The sequence below is a fragment of the Propithecus coquereli genome, unplaced genomic scaffold (genome assembly GCF_000956105.1).
Source record: "Propithecus coquereli isolate 6110/MARCELLA unplaced genomic scaffold, Pcoq_1.0 Scaffold6, whole genome shotgun sequence".
Lineage (NCBI taxonomy): Eukaryota > Metazoa > Chordata > Mammalia > Primates > Indriidae > Propithecus > Propithecus coquereli.
In genome coordinates, this window is record NW_012151951.1 from 8,402,840 (window position 1) to 8,425,738 (window position 22,899).

The following is a 22,899-nucleotide window of genomic DNA, read 5'->3' on the forward strand; positions in this document are numbered from 1 at the left end:
TATCAGTTTTAACTTTTGTAGAAAATTGAGTTATGATAACTGAATATAAGACTTTCAGGCCTCAAACTTAAGATGCGATTCTGTGAGGTCAGGGAATAGAAATGTGAATTAAAGGAGGAAGGAAATAAAACTTCTTTCTGTTAAAGTGTTTCTTTAGAATTTTCACTTAGTTGATAGTGGGTATCAAATTGCCCTGCTATTTAGAATTCATTGGATATGTTTATGAGAGATAAGTGTTTAAAACATCAATATTTATCAGAAACTACATTCTTTGCAACTATTCAAATTCAGAGAGATTTCAGATATCAACATAAAAATGTGAGAAGAGCATTTGAAAAAAAATCTAAGGAAATATGTGAGCAAAAATGTTTGACTAGGCTACATTTCCCTTTCTCTGCTCCATATTTAAGTTTTTTTAATTGGTAAAATTTGTGCTCCTAATACATTTCTTGCTGTTCATCTTATAAGCTTTACTACTGCCATCTGGAAGTACCAAACTTACTCTTCTGTTAATGCCCAGGTTCAGTATCTGTACCGTGTTTTCTGCCGGCTGCGTCCTGGTATTTCTATCCTTGCCCTCCATGGTCGACAGCAGCAGATGAGAAGAATGGAAGTCTATAATGAATTTGTCCGTAAGAGAGCTGCAGTGCTCTTTGCTACTGATATTGCAGCCAGGGGACTGGGTAAGAGACTTTCCTACCATGAAATTTCTGTGCTTGTGGGGAACATAATTTGCTATAAGGTGTATTTTGGGAAATCTAATAGGCTCAAATAATTGGGTCTTTTCTTATTTTGTAAGAGAAAAATAAGTAAATTGGTAGCAGTTAATTAATGTTAAGGATGCGTGGTAAAAATTTCCATAGTATTTGCATCTTTTTTGCTCTTACCATTGTTTCATGACAATTATACTGTAGAATCCTGAGCAGCCTACAAAATCAAAGGAGGATTAAAAGTTTAAAGATAGGAATACCATTCCTGTTTCTTTGAAAATCGGAATCTTGTTTATAGATATCAAACTCATTTAACAAATCAGTGAAGTGCATCTTTTCACCAGCCATTTTAATTTTTATCTTAAAATCACTACATTTAATGTATTATGAATTTTCAAAAAGCCACTGTATTGATAGACAACTTGAGGCTTTGTGGGAGTGGGTTGGGGATGGAAGTATTAAATAATAGAGGAAAACTAGTTTAGAGATAAGAACAAAGGATGAGAACAAATGATGAGAATTTGAATCCTTCAATCACTTTGTCATATTTGTTAATTTTGGCAAGTTTTAAACATACACAAAAAGAGAATAAGTCTAATCTACTCTCATTACACATTACCTAGCTTTAGTAATCTTTTTCATAATCCCTTCTCCTGTCCCTCTTGAAGTATTCTGAAGTGTATCTCAGACATACCAGTTCATCCATGTGTGACTGGAGACAGTAGCCAAGTATGCATATTTTCAAAGTTCTCTAGGCTATTTTCTCAGCCCCACAACAACCCATCCTTCACCCTCCATTTGACTGTATAGTTTTGCAAAACAGTTTGATTGTGCTTGTATCTGTTTTATATCTCACTCTGATTTTCCTTTTTTTTCTTTTTTGAGACAGAGTCTTGCTCTGTGCCCTTGGGTAGAGTGCAGTGGCGTCATGATAGCTCACTGCAACCTTGAACTCCTGGGCTCAAACAATCCTCCTGGTTTAGCCTCCCAAGTAGCTGGGACTATAGGCACTCGCCACGACACCTGGCTGATTTTTCTATTTTTAGTGGAGATGGGGGTCTCCTCCTGTTCAGGCTGGTCTTGAACTCCTGAGCTTAAGTAATCCTCCCATCTCGGCCTCCCAGAGTGCTGGAATTACAGGTGTGAGCCACCATGCCCAGCCTCACTCTGATATTTGAACCTGAAATAGTTTGGGTCACAAAAGCTAATTTTGAATTGAAGTTTACTCCTTTTAAAGGTCAGATTCCTTTTTTAAAAATTAGAAGATAATTTTAAAAACATCACACATATAAATCATCTACTCACAATGAATAGATATAAATATTTTGCCATCTTCCTTGAATTTAGTTAAATATTAATCGATGTAGTCCTTTGTGTACCCTTTCCCTGTCCTGTTTTATTCCCCCTTCTCAAAGTTATTGTCATATTTGGTGTGTAACCTTTTATAATAGTTAAAGGATCTTCACCTCTAGTCTGAAGAGTCTGATAGAATTTGGTGGGTCTGTGAACTTGGATGAGGAAAAATATCATGTTTTCACTAGCCTTTAACTGAAGTTTAGTATTATGTAAGCAATAAACTATTGCAGTTTTAGTAGTATCTGTGACTTTGTGACCAATTGAAATCATATTTTCATTTTACGTTAATTTTTAAAGGTATCTTGGAATATTGTTTATACTTGGTACTAATTTGGTATTATAGTAGTTATTAGACCTGCAACTAAGTCGTGTTATTTAATGTGTTAGTAAATATGCATATACATTATATCAAAAGTCCAATAAAAATGTCTATATTTCATTGTTTTCTTTCCTGTAATCCTATGTTTTTATGCATTGAAAATATTCTGAGAAGAGGTTCATAGGCTTTTATCTATGGCATAAGATATATCAGGAGCCTCTGTTCTAGTTTATTTCCAAAGGAAATACTTTATGTGCATGTATTCATAAGCACTATCTAGTATTGGGTGTTTTAAAAGTTCATATAAACAATATCTTATATACTAGTCTGTGACTTTGGAAGTCTTTCCATGTTGATGTGTAAAGATCCAATATTTATACAGAATGTCCCATAGTGTGAATCTATCCAGTTATATATTTATTCCTGTAATACTGGACATTAAAGTTGTTTCTATTATAGTTTTTCCTGTTAAACAAATGTGCAATGAATATCTTGAAGCTCTCTTACATAAATGTCGAAGACCTTTAGAATATACTATTATCTTTTTAAACTTTATTTTGTCAACTTTATATGGGTAAGAATGAGTTATAATGAAACATAGCAGACCCTGCTCTTCCCTTCCTCACTCACTAGAAGCAACTACTTAAAACTCTTATTTTTTTTTCTGGTATTTTGATCCATATTCATACTGCCATTTTTTAATCTATCAAGTTTAGAAATTATCCCAAGACTTCCTTTTATAACCTCTCTAACAATCGTCTCTCTTCTGCTACCCCGTCTTTCCTGTTATTTCTTGACTTTTGGTTAAATATTTCATGTTTACATTGTTTTGATATAATTGTTTATTGCAGGAAACAGTGTACTAAGATTACTTGTCTCATACTTTTGTGTTTTTGAGGTAATAATTGCGTTAATTACTATAACAATTTGCTTAGTTTTCTGTGTTCCCAGTTATAAATTCTCAAGTGTTCCAGTAGATGTCATGTTCTATAACAATTCACAGTTCTGTTTCCTTTCCCCTTTGGACTTCCCTCTTGTAGCCTTCTGCCTCAAGCTCTAAGCCAGACTGGTTGCTCTTTAAGCCTGATGCACACCTCCATCCTGGGACTTATCTTTCTGGATTATCTGTTGTAGTTTTCTTGGCTTACTACTTATTTTTTAAAAATAAAGCTCATTCCCCTATAGCTTCATAAGGGTGAATGGGACGTAAAGTGAGTCCTTGCATGTCTGCTAATGGCCTATTCTTAATTTATATTGGGTTGGCAGTAGAATTCCAGGTTGAAGTTTTCTCTTAGAAACTTGTAGGTATTTTCTGTTGTCTCCTAGTAGTCAGTATTCTGTTGAGATGTTTGCTTTTCTGATTCCTTCTTGTTAACCCCCTTTTCTTTTTCTGGATATTCCTAGGATTTTCTGTTTATCCAGTGTTATGACATTTTGTGATAATATACTTTAAGTGTGAGGTCCTAGTTATGCAGGCATTCATTGTGCTTTTTAATCTAGACCAGCACTGTTCAACAGAATTTTCTATGATGATTAAAATATTCCATGTTTGCAAATGTTGTATACTATAGTTAGTAGCTACTTGTGGCTATCGAACACTTAAAACATAGCTTGTGGAACTGAGGAAGGGATGAATTTTCAATTTTATTTAATTTTAATTAAACTTGAATGGCTACCATATTGTGCAGCATAGAGTAGATACTCATGTCTCTCAGTTGTAGGAAATTTACCTACGAATTGCTTCTTGGTGTTTTGGTTAAATATTCAGTATTTACATTATTTTGACTATGTAATTATTTGCTGCTGAGGGAATCAGTGTGCTTAGATTGTTTCTTAAACTTTTTTGTGATTTTCTTGGCATTAATAACTGTCCCATTACAAAATTTCTTCCCTTCCCCCCTTATTTATTCTTTCTAGAAGAGTATTTGACTTTCTTGGTCTTCTAATTTTCCTGTTTTTCTCCTGTTGCCCATCCCTTTGTCCTTTTCTTGTTCTTTCTGGAGTATTTCCTTTACTTTATAGTTCAGCTTTTCTATTAAAATTTTTACTTTTAACCATTATGAATACTTTCTTTATAGCCTTTGTTTGGATTCAGTGTTTTCTCTCTGAAGATATTAAGTTTTTATGTTCTCTAGCCCACATTGTTTGTTTTTCATCTGTCTTTCATATTTAAGGCTTCTCTCAATTGTCTGCATTTGGATGTCATATGTAACAATGAGGCACTAGAAACCTATTTAAAGTGATTTGTACATAGGTGAGGCTTGTTGACTAATGGCCATTGTGAGGGGATTCGGACAGAGTTGACCATTTTGTGGAGGACTCAAAATTTAGACATCTATTCTCCTTGAGTATTTAGTCTTTCCGGAGAAGAAAATCTCAATCTCATGAGAACTAAGCTTGCTGCTGGCTCTCTGGAAGCCTAGCAAGGAAGTTAGCAAACAGGGCTCCCATGTACCATGTAGGCTGTTCCTTAGTACTCCTGTTTTCACTCTGGTTCTGGTGTCCTGGGCTCTGAAGTCTTTCTCCAGGGTAAGACTCTTGGTTTACTTCAGGAGACCCAACTGTACAAGATAAGGGAGGGGACCTTAGGTTCTCACTGCCGCTTTCAACCCATCTTCCTGTCTGTAGCCCTGCATCCTGCCCCTGTCCTGTGAGGTACCTGGTTATTTCAAGTCCCGAGAATCGTTCTAAATATCTCTGCCCTGTTTTTCTTGGTTCTTCCTCCTCATACTAAAATTCAACCCTTTTGAATACATTGCATGACTTAGTGACAGCTGTGATGCTCATAGCTATCATTATCTTCCAATATCTTAAATTTTTTTTTTTTTTAGTGCCTGGCCCTTTTCTCTGACAGAAATTGATCTGAAATCTTTGTAGCAAAATCCATAAATGACTAAAAGTAGCTCTCTCTAAGAGTTGAGAGCAGAATTCTTTGGAAATGAAAACTGCTATAGCCAGAAAATATATGTGGAATAATTCTAAGAAATAGGAGAGGGACCTAGAAAAACGTCATATAGTCACATGAAGGTGGAAACAGCAAGAAAAGTAAACCTTCAATTAAATTTAGAAACCAGTTTTATAGTTCACTGTGACCCCATGAAAAGCAGGGTTTTTTTTTTATATTCTCCCATGAAAAGTATTAATAGTTCTTTTAGGTTATTAAATGTCAGAGTATTTCCTTGTTTGTCTGACACAAAGCAATCTGTCTCTTCTGTGTCAGAAATGAAGTAATCTTCATATTCAGTCATTAATTTTAGTTTACTCTGTCAAGTGTTTCTCTTGGTTCATGCAATTAACTTTTTTAATAGAGTGCACAGATGATATCTATCAGTTTGATGTGATAGAAAGTACTAGCAAGCAATTTTGTAAAATAAAAATAGTGCAGCAGAGCAGATCTTGAAACTGATTTTTTAACTTGACATTCATTATTCTTCATAGATTTCCCAGCTGTGAATTGGGTTCTTCAGTTTGATTGTCCAGAGGATGCCAACACGTATATTCACAGAGCAGGTAGAACTGCCAGGTAGGTCTACTGGCCTGTTTCTTTGCTGTTGATGCTCTCTAAAAAACAAAGCATGCTTTCCCAACTATAGACAAAGAATGGAGGAATTCAGGTAAATGAGTGCTGTTTTGGTATTTTGTGGTGTGGATTTGATAGCAGCTTGACAGCTATTATAAATCATTATGGCAGAGACTTGATTAGTGCCTGAAAAAAATCCATGACAGTCTTATTTTAATTTTTTTGTTTTAACTTTTCCCTCACTAAACTTTTCCCCAGAATTGCTCACTGAACATCATCTCATTGAATCTTAATGACTGCTCAGGTATAGGGCTACAGTAGTCATCCGTTATCCTCGGGATACTTTCCAAGGCCCTCAGTGGTTGCCTGATTCTCAGGTAGTACTAAACCCTACACTGTACGGTTTCTTGTGTTTTTTTTTTTTTTTTTTTAATCTGATGACTGAGATGGCTACTAAGTGACTAATGAATAGGCAGCGTCTTCAGCATGGATACACTGTGTAAAGAGATGATTCACTTACGTCCCGGGCAGGTCAGAGTGTACGATGTGAGGTTTCATCATGCCGTTCAGAGTGGCATGCAATTTAAAACTTAATGAATTATTGCTGGAATTTTTCTGTTTTGTATTTTTGCACCTTGGTTGACTGAAACTGCAGAAAGTGAAATCGTGGGTGGGGGGACTACTGTATCATTCAGTCTCTATTTTCAGATTAGGAAATTGAATCTTTGAGCAATTAACAACTTGTTTGAAGATCTACAGAGTCAGGATTTGAACCCAGGCAGTCCGACTCTTCTAGTTGAGGTCTTGTGTTCTTCTTGGTTGTAGGCTCTAATAAGAGGCAAGGTAATTTGGAGTCATGGATTTCTTTTTCCTTTTTTCCAAGTGCAGGAATTAGAGGCCTTGCTGGAGGCTACTCCTTATCCCCCCTCCCTCTGAACTTTTCCTCCCCATAAAAGCTTAAGATGTCTGAGGAAATTTTGTAGTAAAGAACATAGTAAAGTCAGTCATTTGGAACTACATGGCATAGAAAGGTATGTGAATGAATGAAAAAGGATTACATGACATGTCATTGCTATTGAGGTAGCAGTGAAGCTGGGAGATGAACATTGTTAGTAGAATTGTAGATGGTTAATATCTTTCTGGATAGCTTTTGGTAATGCTTATTTATCAAAAGCCTTAGAGTTCTTCCTTTTGCCTTAGTAATTCCATATTCAGAAATGGATCTTCAGAAAATAGATGAATAAAGTTTCAGTAAAGATGTCTGACTTACTGACATTTGTAATGGTTAAGAATTGGAAATAACCTAAATACTAATCACAATAAGATTATGATTAGCCACAGATGGACTGTTTCTTCTCTTACATTTTCATTCCGTTTCCTTTCTCATCAAAACTGGGTGATTGGGTATTATATAGATTTCAGAGTTGGTCTAACTGGGCCAACAGTTGCTTTTGATTTCAGCCACAAACTTTTCTTTAAGGCTTTCCCAGGGATGGAATGCAATTTAAAACTTAATGAATTATTTGTGGAACTTGAGGCCCAAGCACAAAGACTGTGCTCCTCTGTTAGGCTTGCTTTTCTCTCTGCTCTGTGCCCACTTCAGCAAGTGGTCCCAGGTATAATAGTGTCCTCTATCCTTTGCTTATCTAGGAAGACCGTTTGGAGTTTATTCTAGATTTTTTATTTATAGTTTTTGGATAGCTTTGAAGAAAAACATTTTTTTGTGTGTATGGTGACTTGGTTATTTCAGCTGAAGGGAATATTTTTCATGTCCTACTGTGACCTAACAAAATAGAGCTCTTTCCTGTTTTTCTAATTTTCATAACATGTTTGAAATGTTTAAAGGTTTTTTTTGATTGATTCAGATTTGCTCCGGGGGTCATCTTTAAACATCGTTTATAATCAAAATGCACTCACTTAAGTGTGTTCCCTTTGACCAGCATGAAAGAAGGGAGAGAATATACAATCGTGAAAGACTATCTGAAAATAGGATTTATGTACTAGAAGGTTCAAAAGTGAGTCTTTTTTGAGACAGAGTCTTGCTCTGTTGCCCCAGGTAGAGTGCAGGGGCTTCATCGTAGCATACTGCAACTCCAAACTCTTGGGCTCAAGGGATCCTGCCTCATCCTCCCAAGTAGCTGGGACTGTAGGCACTTGCCATGACACCTGGCCTAATTTTTCTATTTTTAGTAGAGATGGGGTATCACTGTTGGTCAGGCTGGTCTCAAACCCCTGAATTCAATCAGTCCTCCTGCCTCGGCCTCCCAGAGTGCTAGGATTACAGGCATGAAGCCACTGTGCTTGGCCAAAGTCAGTCTTTTAATTGTAATTAATGATATATATTTGAATAAGTAGTAGTTAGGACTGGGTTTTGTATATGATGTCATTGTACATTCAGACAAACTTGTTTTTAGAATTTTTTCTTGTATCTGAGTGACATGGGTAGAATAGCAGTCTGTTCTCTTTTCCATCTTATAAGAAGGTGCATGGTGCCTCAGTGGTATTTAATGTGTTGGGTACATGTTCCAATTATTCATAGTGAGATATTCTGAAAAGTCATTGGTGATGGTTGGTGGAATGTTTCCCTGTGTAATTGTCCTCAGTAAATGTGTAGCATGTATAAACTTGTACATGTACTCGTGTACATTTGTATTCTGTGGTCCTGTGGGCCTCTGGATAGGTAAGATTGGATGTGGTATCTCATAAGCACATTAGGTGCTTTTGATTTTATTTTTTGCTTTTTCCCTTTTATGTATTCCTTAATGTGATTATGTTGATGTGTATTACATGTTTTCTAGATGTGCGAGTGGTATATATGTGGACAAGGCAGATTGATTCCTCCATAGAATACATCTAGCAGTAAAATTATTCTCCCTGTATGAAGGTTATTGAATATCTCCATATATCAGGGGTCCTAGAAGGGGAAATATTTCAGAGTTCTTGATTCTTGGAGAAGTTGTTGAAAATCTTATGTAGTTGAACATGCTGTGGTGAGCATTAAATTGGATTTTAATGACTATGGAGATGAAGAGTTAGAACATCACAATGATCGTGTCTAACGAGAGAATACTAATTTGAAAAAATGTTTTTAATGTAATTTATAAGGTGGTTCATTAATTTTTAAAGTACAAGCCTGTTTGACCCTTTGTAACCAATTAAAAATATTCTAAATTCACTCTTTTAGATGTATAGTCAGTGGAAAGGTTTAGCATATGTAATGTTTATTTTTTCTCTGGCAGTTTAAAAGTTGCCATTAATGGGCTTAGAGATAATTAGAAAGTTTTGTGGGCCATGAGACTGAATAATTGAATTGAATAAAGGCTAAATTAAAATTTGAAACTAATTAAAATCCTGTGTATTCGGCTGTAATTAAAGCCAGGTTGCCAGATAGTGTTTGCATTTGGAATTGAACTATAGTATATGGATATAGAAAAATAAATTAATTAACAAAATAGCTAAGGTTTGGGGACTCTGGGGTTTTTTGTTTTTTGTTTTATTTTTTTCTTTTAGCTAAATAAAAACAAAGGGTGATTCAGGTACTTGTACTTCATGCCTTGAAGTACTTAATTCTGTCTTAATTTATTTACCTGTCTAGAATTCGTTTGCTCTACAGCAGTTGAGAAATTTCCCTCTATCCCTTAATCATTCTACACCCCTTTTAACAAAATAATCTCCTCTAGAGACAAGTGAGGCAAGGGATATGAATAGTTTTATACTGCTGTATCCTGTGATAGATTCTGTCACTTAAAAGCAATTTTCTTTAGGGCTAAAATTTCTTGGTATACACAAAACCAAGCTCTTCCTATTGCTTTTAAAAATGTCCAGTTGAAAATAGAACAGATTTGGGAATGGAAAACAGACATCAGATACTCCTAATCTTTTAAATGCTTTTGTTTGGGGAGGGTGTGGGTAGAAGATGGGAGTTTATAAAATAAACTGTATTTTCTTCCCCAGAGTAGTGGGAGGCAAAATAATCTGAGTAGTATTCCAACTTAGCCTTATTTGCTTGGCTGCATTTTGTGGCTCTCAGAAATTTTGTGAGTAATTTAGGTAGCAGGATGTGATTCCACTAGGGGACAGCAGAGGCCAAACCTTGCATTGCACACTCACTGGCAACAGTTTAGATTTTAACAAATAGGAAGATGAAAACTAGCTAAAATTTCTCATAACTTGTGAAGAGTTCATGGTTTGTTTGTGAAAAAATACTAGTACTTTATGGAATAGATAATGAGAATTTTTATAGTGTCTTTAATTGGTTTGTGAATTGAAATAATAAAAGTAAAAAGACAATTTCCGTGAACATTAACTTACTGAAGCTTACTGTGTGTATCCTAGATACAAGATAGGAACAGTCTTTGCTGGTGAAAATTCTCATTTCTCTCATCCCTTCATCTTAGATTTGTGAAGGTGCTATCTTCAGTCCGTTCTTCCTAGACAGAGGCTGATCCTTGCAGGGCCTTTTGCCTTTGTCTGTTGGTATCTAGGATTTAAAGGTAGAATAAGAGGTCACAGCAAATTTTTTATTTTGCATCTTGGAGCAGTGAGGAGCTGGGGTAGAATATAGCCAGTATAGCTACAGAGGTGGATATGGGGGCTGGTATTTGTTAGTTTACTATTTCCCACACACCCCCACCCCCTTCTCCTGTCTAGTCACTACAGCGGAGTGATCCTTCTAAAACAAGCCAGTTCATGTCATTTCCTCTTATGGCTTCTCATTGAGTCATTACTCAGTGAAAATCAATGACCTCGTGGACCTATGCCATTCTTCCCCCACCCCGCATTTCCTATTCTCCCCTTGTTCCTTATGCTCCATGCTGCTCTGGCTGTTTTCTATGCTTGCTCTTGCCTGGGGCCTTTATAATAGCTCTCTCTCCTGCTGAAATGTATTTTCCTCAAGTCTCCACACTGCTATCTTCCTCACCCTCCCCAACCACTCCCCCTTACCCTGTTCTACATTCTCTTTTTTTTCCATTTAGCTCTTTCCACCCTCAGATACACTAGAGCATTTACTTAGTATATATTTTTAATTGTTTCTTTCTCCTTATTAGATTGTAAGTTCCATAACGGCAACAATGTTTGTCTACTGTATCGATGCACCCTAAGTGCTCAGAACAGGACCTGGCATACAGTAGACATTAGAGATAATAAATCAGACTCATGAATCAGATCATACCTAATATGTTAATTATCCTAATATGTTAATTATCTATTGTATATAGCAAATTGCCCCACAGCTTAGTGGCTTAAAACAATAAACATTTATTTTACGTTTCTGTGGGTCAGGAATCCAGGCGTGGCTCAGCTGGGCCCTCTGGCTCTCAAGTCTGTCACAAGGCTACAATCAAGATGTCCTATGGTACTTTAAGGCTTGACTGGGTGGGGATGGATCCATTTCTAAGTTCATTCACATGGTGGTTGGCAAATTCATTTCTTTCCTAGCTTTTGGTCAGAGGCACTTCTCAGTTCCTTTTCATGTGGCCTTCTTCATAAGGCAGCTTGTAACGTGGTAACTGACCTCACCAGAGAGAGTAAACGAGAAGGCAAGGGAGAGAAAGATACTAAATTGTTTCGTGACCTAGACTTGAAAGTCGCATTCCATCTTATCTGTTATATCCTCGTAGTTGTACATCAGCCCTGTTCATTGTGGGGGGAACTGCACAAAGGTGTGAATGCCAAGAGGAACAGATGATTGGGAGGCATTTTAGAAGTTGCCTATCATACCCAATGTCAAGCTTTACTACTAAGTTCAAGGATAAGGCAATCTTGAGGTAAATGTGAAGCAGGAAGAGGTCACGGACCTCCATTATAGCTCCCTGGGTTTTTTTCTTGTCACATTAGGGTGTGTTCTGACCCAGATTAACATGGAAGACTCCAAGTGATGTGTGGCATATGACTTACATAGATGGGCCATTTGTAATACTCAGTTACAAAGCTCACCTCACCAGAGAGACTTACCCCTTGAACCCATAAATTGTGAACAACTATAGTACATCCTATTAAAAGCCTCACATGGGTGAAGGACTCTAATGCTAGGAAATACCACATTTGTTTCTCAGGAGGTCTGTCAATAGTATATTTACGACGAGATTTGACCATACCACTATTTTTCCTGGGGAGTGGAGGGGAAGGAATCTTCCTCCCTACCCCTCACCCCTGTACCATACAGAGAATGAATGGATTGTGACTTAGCAACTTCCTAAAACTCAGTAAATATTTGTGTGAGTAAATGAATAAACTCATTTAGCTCATAGAACAACTTTATGAAAGAGATTCTCTTACTAGAAAGCTTTCTTAGAGACTTTGAGGTAAAATGTGTCTAAAATTACTCTGTTTAGTAAGTACCAGGCCTGGGATTTATACTTAGGTCTTTCTGACTCTATGGCTCATTTTTGCCAGTGTGCTCAAATCCAGCTATTTACATTTAACGGATTCCTGTGGTTGCCATTTCCAAGTAGGGCTTCTAGAATGCATGAAAGCCGTACTTGGAGAAGGAAGGTAGATGTTTCTAGATCTGCTGCCACTTATGGTCACAAATATAAAGTGTGTGTATTTTCCTCCTTTGGACTGTGAGAGGCAGATATCCTGTAGTTGTTTAATCGCTGCCTTTAAAAATCAGGAAAGTTAGGTTTGAGTTTGACTTTGTCACCTAATGGCTATGTACTCTTGGAGCAGCTTTTCAATTCTCTAAGCCTGTTCCCTGTCCTCCCCCCGCCCCAGGAAAATGGTATTAATCATATAACTCTGTTTCCTGAAAGTATAATTTTAGGAAGTGTTAGCACCACTCTTATTTGAGTTTTATTTTTACGCTTGTATATTAAAATTTAGCCTTAAAAAATTCTGTACTGGGAACAGAGTTGATAAGTTTAATGATTTCTGTCCTTTCTCTGTGAACTCCATAAATCCTTTTTCCTAATCAGTTTGCTGGAAGCTTTCCATGCAATATGTATTAGCCAGCTTGGTTTCTTTCTAATTATTTTACAGTAAACTTCATTTGTCACTGTTAAGCCTGTCAATGGTATACCTGTTTGTTACTTGAGATCCTAGGCTACAGATGACTTTCTTTCTCTCAGAATATTTCCGAACCTGTCCTTTTTCCTTTTTCAAATCCAGAGTAGTCTTTAGAGCTTCTCTAAGTCAGATACTCTTTTCCCTGAAATAAGATCTCCTTTGTACCACATTGTACCGGAAGAACAGAACAGTTGGACTCAGATTCCTTATGGCTGTCTTTCTGCATCTGCATGACAGACTGCACTGTTTTTCCACGGTGACATGACATTTTGGGGGATGGTAAGGCTGAAGTATAGTATAGGGAGAATAGAAGGAGATATAGGGCAAGAAAAAGACTGTGCCAATGGCACACTTTCTCTGCCTCTTGATTATGCTTGTGTTGTGAACAATGACTAGTATATCAGTAGAGTTGTAGAATTTTGAATCATAAAGGGACCTAGATCTTTTTTCAATTGTATAATGTATAAATAAATAACAAAATGTCTTATCCAAAGTTATATAGCTAATGAATAGTACAGTGGAACTAAAATCCAGTTCTTTGGACTCAGTATAGAGTTTTATCTGCTATTGTAACTTATAAATAGTTATTTGTATTCACTTGCCAAGTATTATCGCATGCATACTAGGAAGACATGGCACATGTATACATGTCTTTAAATTTAGGATGTATGTTAGATAAGAGTGATACAGAAGATGTAGGTCTTAAAAGCATATAGAAGTTTGTTTTTTAACTTATTTTTAGTAACTTGTATTTTATTACAAAATGCTTAATCACTATGCAGATTCTAGACAATAACAGCAAAACAACTAAAATCACCAAAAATTCACCACCCAGAAAAACTTCTTTTATGTGTGTGTGTATATATTTTTTTCTAATTACAAAAATAGTATTGTTCTAAATAAACCTTTTTGTAACCTGACTCATAACCTAGAGCTGCGGTCTCCAGTCCCTGGGCTGTGGACTGGGCTGCATCTCCTACGTGGCCTGTTAGGAACCTGGCCACACCCATACAGCAGAAGGTGAGCAGAGGGTGAGGGAGCAAAGCTTCATTTGTATTTACAGCTGCTCCCCGTTGCTTGCATCACTGCATAAGCTCCACCTCCTGTCAGATCAACAGTGGCATTCGATTCTCATAGGAGCATGGAGCCCTTCTGTAAACTGCTTATGTGAGGGATCTAGGTTGTGCGCTCCTTATGAGAATCTAATGTCTGATGATCTGAGGTGGAGCTGAGGTGGTGTTGCTGGCACCGGGGAGGGGCTGCAAATACAGATTATCATTAGCAGAGAGATTTGACTGCACAATAAATGTAATGTGCTTGAATCATCACGAAACCATCCTCCGCTCTCCTCTGCCCCCCAAATCCATGGCAAATTGTCTTCTGTGAAACCGGTCCCTGGTGCCAAAAATGTTGGGGACCACTGACCTAGAGAACTAGGCTGGGAGAACTGAGGGTGGCTAGGCAGCTGTGTAACAGGGCCAGATCATGGTAGGATAATAGTTGAAGGGATGGATGAGTAAAGTTTAAGGGCTGGAGACCCAACTAGAATGGAGTTGATGTGTTAGGGAAGCTGAATTGGAGTAGTTAAGGATTATTGGCTCTTGGGTAGAAGGCAAATTATTGCCAGAATGGCAGGTTTTGTTTTCCCCCTCCCTCTGGCCACAGTTTGTTTGAAGGTTATTCTAGTGGAAGAATTATCACGTACATCCAGCCCAATCAATGGTCTGGGTCTCCTGTTTTAGCTGGAAATACTAGTGAGCTGCAGGACATGGACTTAAGCTTCCTGATATGGGTTAGACAATCACGATCAATCTGTCAAGGGCCTTGTTTTTGGAGGGAGTTCTGATATAACTGAAAAAGCAGTGGATTTGGAAGTTTAAAGTCTCTGATATGTAGTGACCAGCTGATTGTAGGCCAACTTCTGGGCCTCTTAGGAACTCTATTTTGTATTTGCCACCTCTGCTGGTTTGCTTGCTTTTAAGATTGGCAAATTAACGTAAATTAACGTAAATAAAGCTCTCAATAAACTTGGAAGGGCTGCATAAATGCAATATAGAATTGGTAAAATGAAATTTTATTTCAGATGCAGGGCTTTTTATATGATGCCTAGAACATCTCTTAAAACCTGTCATGGTGACTATAGTTAATGACGGTATATTATATTCTTGAAAAGTGCTAACAGTGGCTGTAAAATGTTTTTACCAAGCAAATAACTATGTGAGGTAATACATATTTTAATTAGCTAAATTTAACTGTTCCACAATGTGTATATACTTCAAAACAGCATGTTGTACGTAATAAATAATACAGTTTTATCTATCAATTTAAAGTAAATTTGAAAACAAATCTGTCTAAACATAGTTTTAAAATGTAGGTCTTTTGAAGAACATTTCTTATATATCTTTAGCCTTGGGACTTGGATATTGCTTTCAAAGTCTAAAAGCTAGCTCATGGTAAATAAACTATTTCTATAAGCATTAAAAAAAAGTTTATGTCTTCTTTTAAAAAGTGCTTTTATTGAAATACAAGCTTACTGGAAAATTTTGGGTTTCAGTTTGTTGGAGATAATTTGTGCTTCACATTGTTTCAGGGAAAAGATGTGTGTAATGTAAAACAGATAAAAAGGCCAAGGATCTTTTTAATAGATCCTTGCTTTATAGGATTTAACTCTGGATGTTTTTTCCATTTTCCTCTGGGAATCTTTTTCTTCTAAATTCCACTGTTACAATCTGTCTAAACCTTGCATAGCCCCTTAGGTATTTTCTGTTAGCTGTGGCTTTAAAAGGTTTGGTCATGGCCCCTTTGTGGTTTTAATCCTGACTTACCCTCCTGGGTTCTCCCTGGGAATGGGTAGATGAGATAGATATTGGTGACTAGCTGCATTATTCTTTCTCATGAGTCAGTTGGAAGATCAGAGAACACTCAGCAGATGCCTTCGTGGTCTCCTAGAGATTTCTCCTACCCCATTGTCACAGTTCTTGCCCTGCTAGACTGGTGGGCCTATTTACGTCATCTTGTCTCTGAATTTGGATATAGAATGTTAACAGGGTTGACTATCCCTCAACCCACTGTTTTCCTCCTTCCTAATTGTTCCACACAAAATAAGACTTTCTACTTTTGAAGGTAATTTACTTCATCTCAAGAGTCTGGCTGCCCTGAGGGCATTTTGGTAAGTGTACTGCTTAGTGGTCAGTATTTAACCGATTCCGGTCTTCTTTGACCCTTAACGTGTCTTTGGTGAAGTCTCTCAGCTACCTCGCTCAGGGTGTTAGCCCACTACTTTATATACTGCTGCCTTCATGGATGGTGTAGTCCAATACTGTTCAGGGGGACTGTTACAAATTTATATTTTGTTGTAGTAAACGAAGATGAAAAACTTTGGATCATGTTATTCTGTGTCAAAATACAATGAGGAAGGTATTTGGTACTAGTCCTTTAGTTACGTAACGGATAATTAGAGAAAGGAGTCGATTGTATGTCAGCTTTACTCTTCCCTTCCTGTTGACTAGAAAAAACAAACGAGCATGAAGACGACGAAAGTATTCACTGGACTCTCAAATGGTGCCTTTTCTCTGTGGAAAACTTGACTGCTTCACCTATATCCCCTTCTCTAATGTTGGACTGATTCCTAATGATTCTTTAGGTCTCAGTTTAGGTATTGGTTCCTCAGAGCAGTGCCATCTTTCAGTAAGTCAAAGCCAGTTTTTCCCTCCTGTATTCAATAAAATTCTACTTACATGCAGTGCTATTTAGTCTCTCTATGTAGAGACATTTTCAGGGCCTCGAAAAACAGGCTGTAATGTGCTTTTCTAGCAGTCTTTTCTGCTGTCTGATTACGTATTCTATTCTTCAGTGGAGTTTCTCCCCTTTTTCTTTTTTTGTTCACTCTAACACATTTTCCTTGTGTTTTTGGCTTCCATTCCTTCGTTCATGCCATTCTCCTCCTCTAGAACACCTTAGCCTTTTCCATTCTGGCCATCTTTAAGGCTCACCTGAAATACCAGTGGCCGTGATATATGGGAGGTGAAAATACCATATTCACTGGCTACCCCTGAGTGGTCTCTTTTCACTTCTGAGTTGGTGGTGTTTATTGCCTATGGTTGTCCTTTGGCATTTACATACCATTCTGTGACTGTTCTCTTGACTCTCTTGCTCGTGTTTGTCTTTTCTAGTAAACAAGAACGTTGGATCACTGAAGATAGGGAATTTCATCTTCTGTTTCTTTATGTTCTTCAGTTTATGCCCACCATAAAGTTTCTCAGTAAATAGTTTATTTGATTAAGTATAAAAATTCTTCATATTTTATAGCATGAATCCTGAAGAGAGTGCTTTGACAATTTTTTTTCCTTTAAATTTCCCCAAGTATCCAGTTTCCTTCTCTATTTTATTGCTTGTACATAATAGCTGACACTAAAGTATCAGGAAAATCTGTAAGCAAGAAGCACAAGAGGCTTAAGTAACTGTAGGATGCCTTGTGGCCATGTCAGTACAAATTTCTGAAGGTGCAGCATGAAATAAAATCTTACTAGGTGAGGGAAGGGAATTAACATGGATTGGAGGCAAGTGTTTTACTCAAGCAGAGAGCCATTTCTTATAATGGATGCCTGTGAACAATTTTATTCCTGAGATATAAATAAAATCCCCAGGAAGATGAATTCATTTTTTAAAAGAAGTATAATCGGGTGCCATGTTTATCAAATGACTAACTTTATTATGATCCTCTAATGGCTTGAGCGAGAAATTGTCTCCTTGTCATACGGCTAGAGAGCTATTTAAGAAATTCTCTTTAATTTCTTTCCTAGAATCTAGATCCTCTACTGTGGCATAGCCTAAAAGTCCTTAGGCATTTATAACTAGGGATGAAAATACTAGGCATTCAGAGCTCTAGTTTTGTGTTCCCAGTTTAAAAATTGATATTTCTAATATTTACTAGTTAGGTGAATTTCTTTCTGTGTTACCTATTCATCATACTGTTAAAATGTAAAATGCAAATGCACTGATGTGTTAAAGATTTTGTTTCTTTTCCAGGTACAAAGAGGATGGTGAAGCTTTATTAATTTTGCTTCCTTCAGAAGAAAAAGCTATGCTGCAGCAGCTTCTTCAGAAGAAAGTGCCTGTGAAGGAAATCAAGTAAGAGCTACTTGTTATCTTTTTTGTTAGGGAAACGAGGGCATGAAATTAGTATGCTTAATTATGGGCACCTAATTTCCTCCTTCCCGTAATCTATTCAACTGGTTTGTGACTTTTTCACAAAGGTGATGGTTATTACTACTATTATGTTTTTTTAGATCAGTGTTAGGTTCATAGTAAAATTGAAAGGAAGGTAAAGAGAGTTCTCATATACTTCTTTGCCCTCCATTATCACATCCCACACCAGAGTGGTACATTTTTCACAGTTGAAAAACTTACATTGACACATCGTATCACCTCAAGTCCACAGTTTATATGTTAGGGTTCACTCTTGGTGTTGTATATTCTGTGGGTTTGGACAAATGTCTAGTGACATATCTACCATTATAGTATCATGTGGTATTTTCACTGCCCGCCAAATCCTGTGCTCTGCTTAATCATCTCTCCCCTCTCTCCAACCCCTGACAACTGATCCTTTAACTGTCTCCATAATTTTGTCTTTCCAGAATGACATATAGTTGGAATTGTATAGTATATAGCCTTTCCATATTGGCTTCTTTCACTTAGTAGGTATGCAGTTAAAGTTCCTCTGTGTCTTTTCATGGCTTGACAGCACATTTCTTTTAGCAGTGAATAATAGTCCATTGTCTAGATGTAATAGTTTTTGTATCTGTTCACCTACTGAAGGACATATTGATTGCTTCCAAGATTTGGCAATTACGAATAAAGCTGCTATAAACATTCCTGTGAAGGTTTTTTGGTAGACATAAGTTTTCAACTCTTTTGGGTAAATACTACCAAGAAGCATCATTGCTGGACCAGATGGTAAGAGTATGTTTTATTTTTGTAAGAAACTGCCAAACTGTCTTCCAAAGTGGCCGCACCATTTTGCGTTCCTGCCAGCACTGAATGAGAGTTTCTGTTGCTCCACATCCTGGTCAGCATTTGGTGTTGTCACTGTTCTGGATTTTGGCTATTCTCGTAAGTGTGTGGTGGTGGTCCTTTCTTTTAATTTGCATTTCCCTGGTTACATGCTGTGTAAGATCTTTTTATATGCTCATTTGCCATCTGTAGCTCTTTGGGGAGGTGTTTGTTAAGGTCTGGCCCATTTTTAAATTGAGTCGTTTGTGTTACTGATTTTTAGGGGTTCTTTGTATATTTTTAGGACGATACCCCCTGCCTTGTTATAGGCAGCTGTGGGACTAGGGACTTGCCTGCTCAATCCATTGCAGCTACCAGCAACACCAACACAGACCTCTTGGGTCCTAGTAGGTGGTTCCACCTCTGCTATTGCCACATCCCATATCACATCAGCTGCTCAGGGGCCTGAGGACTCACCCACACACCTGGCCCTCTGCTCCAACTGCTAATTTCTGCTAATGAGCAAACCACCTGAAGGCCAAAGAATTGGTTCCCCCAGGAAACACTAATGCCACTGCCAGCATAAGCTGCTCTGGGGCTTAAAATGAGGCATACACAGCCCACTGCTTCTACCACTGGGGCCTAAAGACTGGCTTGGCTGGCATTTGAGTCCCCAGCTAAACTTCACCACAGCTTTAACCTAATACCTATACTCTTAGCCTCCAAGGAAATCACAGATACCACTGACTCCATGTAATGCCTAAGACATCATACAAAGACCACACTACAGCAGGCACCCAAAATCATTGCCAAAGTTTCCTACTCAACCAAAAATACATATACATCTTCAGGAAAAAAATTATCCCTTTCGAAAGCAATTTCAAAGAAATCAGAACAAGTGACTGGTACATCAGATGTGTAGGTATCAATGGAAGGACATAGGAAACATGAAAATAAATGTAAGAAAATGTGACACCACAAAAGCACAATAATTGTCCAGCAGTGGATCCCAATCAGAAGGAATTCCTTGTAATACCTGATAAAGAATTCCAAATACTGATTCTGAAGCTCAGTGAGATGGAAGAGAAATCTGAAAATCAATACAAAAACATGAGAAAATCATTTCATGGTATGAATGAGAACTTGACCAAAGAGATAATTATCTCAAAAACACGAATTCTGGAGCTGAAAAATTTATGGAAGAAAACACAAGACACATTTGAAACCTTCATGAATAGACTTGACCAAGCAGAAGAAAGACTCTCAGCCTTGCCTTGGTGGGTCATACCTGTAATCCTAGCATTTTGGGGGAGGCCTAGGCGGGTGGATCACTTGAGGCTAGGAGTTTGAAACCAGCTTGAGCAACACAGTGAGACCCCATCTCTACAAAAAAATAGAAAAATCAGCTGGGTATGGTGGCATGCACTTGCCCCAGCCATTTGGGAGACTGAGGTGGGAGGATCACTCCAGCCCAGGAGTTTGACGTTGCAGTGAGCTATGATGACAACACTGCACTCTAGCCCAGGCAGCAGAGTGAGACCCTGTCTCAGAAAAACAAACAAAAAAACCCAAAACAAAACAACCTCAGAACTTAAAGACGGATCTTTTTGAAATAATCAGACAAATTAAAGAGGAATCAAAGGATGAGCAAAGCCTTTGAGACATCTATGGCTACATAAAGCGACCAAATTTACAAATTATTATTATTCCTTAGGGGGAAGAGAGATCAAAAAGTGTAGAAAACCTATTTAAGTAAATAATTGGTGAAAATGTCTCGGGAATAGCCAGAGAGTTAGAAATCAGATACAGTAGGCCCAGTGATCCCCAGGCAAATACATTGCAAAAAGGACTTCACCACAGCTAATTATAGTCAGAATGACTAAAGCTGAGGTGAAAGAATTTTAAAATGAGCAAGAGAAGTGTCTAGTCATCTCTAAAGGAAACCCCCATAAGACTAACAGTGAACCTCTCAGCAGAAACCTTGGAGGCCAGAAGAGAATGGGATGACATTTTCAAAGTGCTGCGAGCCAAGAATTTCATATCTTGTCAGAATAAGCTTCATAAAACGAACAAGAGATAGTCTTTCCAAGACAAGCAAGTGCTGAGAGAATTCATCACTACTGGGCTGGCCCTACAGAAAATGCTCACAGGAGTCTTAAACATGGAAACAAAAGGTTAGTATTCACCATCATGCGAACAAAAATATAAAACTTGCAGATCTTATAAAACACACAAAGGAGGAAGAGAGAGGAATTAAATGGCAACATGACAGAAGTTGAGGAAACCAGAAAGACAAAAAGTAAAAAAACAAAAAACCTTAACTAGAAATCATCTAACAATATAAGAACAAATCCTCCCATATCAATAGTAACTTCGTATGTAGGTGGATTAAATGCTCCACTTACAAGATACAGATTGGATGAATGGATAAAAGAATGTGGTCTAACTATGTGCTGCTTACAGGACATTTAACCATAAAGATACATAGACTGAAAGTAAAAGGGTGGAAAAAGATACTCCATGCAAATGGAAACCAAAAGCAAGCAGGAGTAGCTATACTTATATCAGATAAAAAAGATTTTAAATCAAAAACAGGAAAAAGGCAAAGCAGATCATTATATAATGATAAAGGGATCAATCCAGCTAGAGGATATAGCGATCCTAAATATTAATATATATGCGCCCAACATCAGAGCACCCAGATTCACAAAACAAATATGACTGGACCTAAAAAGACAGCAGCACAATAGTGGGGGAGTCCAACACCCTATTCACATCGTTAGATAGATCATCAAGACAGAAAATCAACAGAAGAAAATTGGACTGAAGTCCATTTGGTCTGAAGTCCAATTTAACAAGATATTTGCAGAACATTCCACCCAACAAGTGCAGAATATATGTTATTCTTATCAGCATGTGAAACGTTCTACAAAGATCACATTTTAGGCCATGAAACAAATCGTAAATTTAAAAATTGAAATCATATCAAGTATCCTCTCAGACCACAGTGGAATGAAGCTACAACATCAGTATGAAGAACTTCAGAAACTATACAACACATGGAAATTAAATAGCATGCTCCTGAACGATCACTGCATCAAAGAAGCAATAAAGATGGAAATTAAAAATTTTTGAAATGAATGAAAACACAACATACCAAAACCTGAGACATAGAAAAAGCAGTGCTGAAAGGGAATTTTACAGCATTAAATGCCTACATCAAAAAAGCAGAAAGATGACAAATTAACAACCTAACATTGCACCTCAAAGAACTAGAAAAACAAGAAACAAACCAAACCCAAAGTTAGCAGAAGAAAAGAAATAGATTAGAGCAGAACTAAATGAAACAGAGACCATAAAAACAATACAAAGGATAAAAATGAAAAGTTGGTTCTTTGAAAAGGTAAAACTGATAAACCACTAGCAAGGCTAACCAAAAAAAGAAAGAATCCAAATAGAATTAGAAATGGCTATAAATTTTCCTCTCAGGACTGTTTTAGCTGTGTCCCACTGATTTTGATAACTTGTGTTCCCTTTATCATTTAATTTAAAGAATCTTTTGATTTCCATCTTAATTTCCTCCTTGAGTCAATAATCGTTTAGCAGAAGGTCGTTTAGTTTCCATGACTTTGTGTAGAGATGAGTGTTTCTGTTGTAGTTGATTTCTAATTTTATTCCACTGTAGTCTGAGAAAGATGCGTGGTATAATTTCTATGTCTTCTTTTCCTTTCTCTTCTTGTTCTAACATTCCCATTATGTATATATGACACTTTTGATAGTTGTCCCACAGTCCTTGAATGTTCTATTCTGTCTTCAGTCAGATTTGAAGGTTTTTATCAAGTTCAAAAATGCTTTCTGAATCTGTTTTCTTGATCTCTACCATTTCTTTCTGGTTCTTTTTCTATCTTTCCGCTTATGTTGCCCATATGTTCTTGCATGCTGTCTATTTTATCCATTAGAATCCTTAGCATATTATTATTATTATTTTTTTTTTT

At 37.2% G+C, this 22,899-nt stretch overlaps 1 protein-coding gene across 1 annotated transcript in view; it reads left to right on the top strand.

Moving 5' to 3' along the window:
• DDX10 (DEAD (Asp-Glu-Ala-Asp) box polypeptide 10) overlaps positions 1 to 22,899 on the top strand; it is a 329,989-nt gene that overhangs the window by 35,599 nt on the left and 271,491 nt on the right. The window contains exons 7-9 of the mRNA XM_012659131.1: positions 521 to 683; positions 5,824 to 5,908; positions 17,942 to 18,043. Coding sequence (XP_012514585.1) covers positions 521 to 683; positions 5,824 to 5,908; positions 17,942 to 18,043 — 350 coding nt within the window. The remainder of the gene's footprint in view (positions 1 to 520; positions 684 to 5,823; positions 5,909 to 17,941; positions 18,044 to 22,899) is intronic.